General features: G+C 45.4%; 1 protein-coding gene across 1 annotated transcript; it reads right to left on the reverse strand.

Moving 5' to 3' along the window:
* Window positions 1–616: 616 nt before the first annotated feature.
* LOC118383881 (beta-1,3-galactosyltransferase 2-like) lies at window positions 617–2906 on the reverse strand. The gene has a single exon (XM_052517314.1). The coding sequence runs from the start codon at window positions 2185–2187 to the stop codon at window positions 1228–1230; it is 960 nt and encodes a 319-aa protein (XP_052373274.1). The 5' UTR covers window positions 2188–2906; the 3' UTR covers window positions 617–1227.
* Window positions 2907–5933: the final 3027 nt, after the last annotated feature.

Raw genomic sequence — 5933 nt, forward strand, 5'->3', positions numbered from 1 at the left:
TGTGTTGTTGGAGCTGTTGTGTTGTTTGAGCTGTGACTGTTGTGTTGTTTGAGCTGTGACTGTGGTCTTGGTTTCTGGACACTGAACGTCAGTAAGAGAAAACAAAGGCATTGAAATAGTATGGGGGGGATATATTTGTCCTGTTACTCACAGGTGTGTAATGGTAAAGTGTTTCTTCATATCCCAACTGCCCCCAGGACACCCACAGGGAGAGGGGTCACGGACAGGGACACCGTTGTCCAGCACCCATGGAGCACTGGGGTTAAGTGCCTTGCTCAAGGGTCATTCCCTGGTCATTCCTACTGCCTCCAATCTGGAGGACTCACGAAACAGAGAACATCCCTGGTCATCCCTACTAGCCTCTGATCTGGAGGACTCACTAAACAGAGAACATCCCTGGTCATCCCTACTAGCCTCTGATCTGGAGGACTCACTAAACAGAGAACATCCCTGGTAATCCCTACTAGCCTCTGATCTGGAGGACTCACGAAACAGAGAACATCCCTGGTCATCCCTACTAGCCTCTGATCTGGAGGACTCACGAAACAGAGAACATCCCTGGTCATCCCTACTGCCTCGGATCTGAGGAGGACTCACTAAACAGAGTCAACTGATCTGGAGGACTCACTAAACAGAGAACATCCCTGGTCATCCCTACTGCCTCGGATCTGGAGGACTCACTAAACAGAGAACATCCCTGGGCATCCCTACTAGCCTCTGATCTGGAGGACTCACTAAACAGAGAACATCCCTGGTCATCCCTACTGCCTCTGATCTGGAGGACTCACTAAACAGAGAACATCCCTGGTCATCCCTACTGCCTCGGATCTGGAGGACTCACTTAACAGAGAACATCCCTGGGCATCCCTACTAGCCTCTGATCTGGAGGACTCACTAAACAGAGAACATCCCTGGTCATCCCTACTGCCTCTGATCTGGAGGACTCACTAAACACAAATGCTTTGTTTGTAAATTATGTCTCTAAAAAACTAGAAAATAGTGCCGTCTACTTTTACTACAGTGTGATGATTAAGTACCTTTTCCACCACTGCAGAAACACAGAGATAAGGTGATCCTTCTCTACCACACCCACAGAGATAAGGTGATGCTTCTCTAACACACCCACAGAGATAGGGTGATCCTTCTCTACCACACCCACAGAAACACAGGGATAAGGTGATCCCTCTAATAACCTCAAGGCTATTTGTCTTTCCCAGAGTGCTGTTTTCAATGACAGACAGGCCCAGGTTGGTGCAAGTTTCTCCATACGTCCAGAAGCTCCTGAGGAGTGTCGAGGATGGTCGTGATAACAGCCATGTAGTGACAGCGGTCCTGGGCTCCTGCATACCCCTGGAAGAGGTTTCCACTGGGGGGGTCAGTAGGCCGGATGCCCAGGTGTCTCATACACAGTCCCAGATACACATCCTCTATGTAGACGGCTTTAACATGCCTGGACGCCTCCACCAGCTTCCTGGGGAGGTCTAAGGTGAAGACATAGCCCAGGCCCAGAGCATAAGGTGGATATACTGGTTCAGGAAACACCTCCATTGGAAGGTACCATTTGGAGTTACGGTCTCTTAGAACGGCTCCCCATTGAGCCACTAGTCCAGTCATGTAGTTCTGCGTTGGAGCGTGAAGCAGCATGTTGACCAAGGTCTTCACGTTGAGGAACATGTCTGAGTCGATCTTCATGGCGTAGGAGGCGTTGGGGCATCGAGAGCTCAGCCACTCCATCATCACCATGGTCTTGATGGTCAGGTTTTTGTAGCTGTCTATGAAGTCGCTCTGCAGCAGATCCTGGTGCTCTTTGCTCTCCTGCAGCACCTTCTCCTGGAGCTGCTCTGTCTCCTCTCCACTGGACAGTCCCAGCAGGAAGAACAGACGAACCTCTCTGCCCAGTACCTGCCTCTCACTGCCCCAAGTCCTGCGGACGGCCTCACGAGCCTCCCTGTTATAGGGCGCCACTGGCACCATCAGAACCAGGAAGGGGTTCTGCTCCCGGCATTTCTCTGGCTCATCCAGGATGAAGATGTACTCTGATGGGTATTCTACATGGTACGGTCCTGGGGACACATACGGAGGAGGAGTGGCCAGTCCAGTGGTCGGTGTTATTGATGGCCAGTCCTGAATGGATATTGTGTCCAGGTAAACTTCTGATTCAGCTTGTGGTTCAACGTCAACATACATTGTAGGTTTGTCCTTGTTGTCTGGAGTTTCAAATTCCACATAATGTGTTGATTCATCATCAGTCGTTGAACTGATGCTCTCGGAGGACAAGTCCTCTCCTCTTGAAGGGTCTGGAGTCCTCCTGGAACGGGGACGCTGGTAGGGGGGGGTTTGGGTTGTTGGGATATTCCAGAACGGTATAGTATATGACCCTCAGCAACACCAGTACCAGGAAGATCTTGGTGCACGTCCCCCAGTGACTGATCATTACATCGGGATATGTGTCACTAGAAAAAAAACAAAATGGAGGTCAATCTTAACAAACCAAAAACAAGCTGGAACACAGGAGTGATGGTTGCTGATAATGGGCCTCTGTACTCCTATGTAGATATTCTATAACAAATCTGTTGTTTCCAGCTACAATAGTCATTTACAACATTAACAATGTCTACACTGTATTTCTGATCAATTTGATGCTATTTTAATGGACAAAAATACGTGCTTTTCTTTCAAAAACAAGTACAAGTGAAGCCTTGTGAAATGATCAGACGTTTCGTACACCATGGTGTCAGATACAGACAGTGGTTTGTGGCGAGTAGCTCCTGTAGACCATGTCGTGTCAGGAAGGTTTCGCTTTTTACAAGCCATCTAGTTTCAGTCCTGTTCCTTTTGCAAATATCTTTACATTTCCATATTAGTTTAAAACAAGTTCACATCAAGATAGTGATGTTACACAGTTACAACGTGTAGAAATAGCTTTGAGAAAAGATACAGTGATAGTGTATGTATGTATGAAGACCACAGCTTCCTGTTACTGGAGGAAGTGTCCAACTTGTTCTGTCGTGTTTTTATCTTGCCTGACTGTGTACAGTTCAGTTCCTGCTTATATTTTTGTATTTATTTTATTTCACCTTTATTTAATAATATAATAATATATATGCTATTTAGCAGACGCTTTTATCCAAAGCGACTTACAGTCATGTGTGCATACATTCTACGTATGGGTGGTCCCGGGAATCGAACCCACTACCCTGGCGTTACAAGCGCCATGCTCTACCAACTGTGCTACAGAAGGACTAACCAGGTTAGGCCAGATCACTTTTATTTAACCAGGTTAGGCCAGATCACCTTTATTTAACCAGGTAGACCAGATCACCTTTATTTAACCAGGTTAGGCCAGATCACCTTTATTTAACCAGGTATACCAGATCACATTTATTTAACCAGGTTAGGCCAGATCACCTTTATTTAACCAGGTATACCAGATCACCTTTATTTAACCAGGTTAGGCCAGATCACCTTTATTTAACCAGGTATACCAGATCACCTTTATTTAACCAGGTTAGGCCAGATCACCTTTATTTAACCAGGTAGGCCAGATCACCTTTATTTAACCAGGTAGGCCAGATCACCTTTAATTAACCAGGTAGGCCAGATCACCTTTATTTAACCAGGTATACCAGATCACTTTTATTTAACCAGGTTAGGCCAGATCACCTTTATTTAACCAGGTATACCAGATCACCTTTATTTAACCAGGTTAGGCCAGATCACCTTTATTTAACCAGGTAGACCAGATAACCTTTAATTAACCAGGTAGGCCAGTTGAGAACAAGTTCTCATTTGCAATTGCGACCTGGCCAAGATAAAGCAAAGCAGTGCGACACAAACAACAACAAAGAGTTACACATGGAATAAACAAACATACAGTCAATAATACAATAGAAATGTCTATATACAGTGTGAGATACAGTGTGTGTAAATGAGGCAAGAGGCAATAAATAAGCCATAGTGGTGAAATAATTACAGTAATTACAGTATGTCAAATTAAACACTGGGGTGATAGATGTGCAGAAGATGAGTGTGCAAGTAGGGTGCAAAGGAGCAAAATCAATCAAATGAATAACAGTATGGGGGATGAGGGAGTTGGATGGGCTATTTACAGATTGGTTATGTACATGTGCAGTGATCTGTGAGCTGCTCTGACAGCTGGTGCTGAAAGTTAGTGAGGGAGATATGAGTCTCCAGCTTCAGTGATTTTTGCAATTCGTTCCAGTCATTGGCAGCAGAGAACTGGAAGGAAAGGCGGCCAACGGAGGAGTTGGCTTTAGGGGTGAACAGTGAAGTATACCTGCTGGAGCACGTGCTGCAGGTGGGTGCTGCTCTGGTGACCAGTGAGCTGAGATAAGGCGGGGCTTTACCTAGCAGAGACTTATAGATGACCTGGAGCCAGTGGGTCTGGCGACGGATATGAAGCGAGGGCCAGCCGACGAGAGCATACAGGTCGCAGTGGTGGGTGGTATAAGGGGCTTTGGTGACAAAACGGATGGCACTGTGATAGACTGCATCCAATTTGCTGAGTAGAGTGTTGGAGGCTAATTTGTAAATGACATCGCTGAAGTCGAGGATCGGTAGGATAGTCAGGTTTATGAGGGTATGTTTGGCAGCATGAGTGAAGGATGCTTTGTTGCGAAATAGGAAGCCGATTCTAGATTTAATTTTGGATTCGAGATGCTTAATGTTAGTCTGGAAGGAGAGTTTACAGTCTAGCCAGACACCAAGGTATTTATAGTTGTCCACATGTTCTAAGTCAGAACCATCCAGAATAGGACGGGTGGGTAGGTGTGTGCAGCGATCGGTTGAAGAGCATGCATTTAGTTTAGCTTGCATTTAAGAGCAGTTGGCAGCCACGGAAGGAGAGTTGTATGACATTGAAGCTCATCTGGAGGTTAGTTAATTAACACAGTGTCCAAAGAAGGGCCAGAAATATACAGAATGGTGTCGTCTGCGTAGAGGTGGATCAGATAATCACCAGCAGCAAGAGCAACATCATTGATGTATACAGAGAAAAGAGTCGGCCTGAGAATGAAACCATGTCACACCCCCATAGAGTACGCCAGAGGTCCGGACAACAGGCCCTCCGATTTGACACGCTGAACTCTGTCTAAGAAGTAGTTGGTGAACCAGGCGAGGCAGTCATTTGAGAAATCAAGGCTGTTGAGTCTGCCGATAAGAATGTGGTGATTGACAGAGTCGAAAGCCTTGGCCAGGTCGATGAATACAGCTGCACAGTATTGTCTCTTATCGATGGTGGTTATGATATTGTTTCGGACCTTGAGTGTGGCTGAGGTGCACCCACGACCAGCTCAGAAACCAGATTGCACAGCGGAGAAGGTACGGTGAGATTCGAAATGGTCGGTAATTTGTTTGTTAACTTTGCTTTCGAAGACCTTAGAAAAGCAGGGTAGGATGGATATACAGTGGGGAGAACAAGTATTTGATACACTGCCGATATGGCAGGTTTTCCTACTTACAAAGCATGTAGAGGTCTATAATTTTCATCATAGGTACATTTCAACTGTGAGAGACGGAATCTAAAACAAAAATCCAGAAAATCACATTGTATGATTTTTAAGTAATTAATTTGCATTTTATTGCATGACATAAGTATTTGATACATCAGAATAGCAGAACTTAATAATGCAAATGAATTACTTAATCATATGTGATTTTCTGGATTTTTCTTTTAGATTCCGTCTCTCACAGTTGAAGTGTACCTATGATAAAAATTACAGACCTCTACATGCTTTGTAAGTAGGAAAACCTGCAAAATCGGCAGTGTATCAAATACTTGTTCTCCCCACTGTAGGTCTGTAGCAGTTTGGGTCTAGAGTGTCTCCCCCTTTGAAGAGGGGAATGACCGCAGCAACCAATCTTTGGGAATCTCAGATGACATGAAAGAGAGGTTGAACAAGCTAGTAATAGGG

The sequence above is a fragment of the Oncorhynchus keta genome, unplaced genomic scaffold (genome assembly GCF_023373465.1).
Source record: "Oncorhynchus keta strain PuntledgeMale-10-30-2019 unplaced genomic scaffold, Oket_V2 Un_scaffold_6615_pilon_pilon, whole genome shotgun sequence".
Classification (NCBI taxonomy): domain Eukaryota; kingdom Metazoa; phylum Chordata; class Actinopteri; order Salmoniformes; family Salmonidae; genus Oncorhynchus; species Oncorhynchus keta.

Coding starts and splice junctions, on each gene's coding strand:
- LOC118383881 (XM_052517314.1), bottom strand. CDS start 2,187: ATGTATGTTGACGTTGAACCACAAGCTGAATCAGAAGTTTACCTGGAC.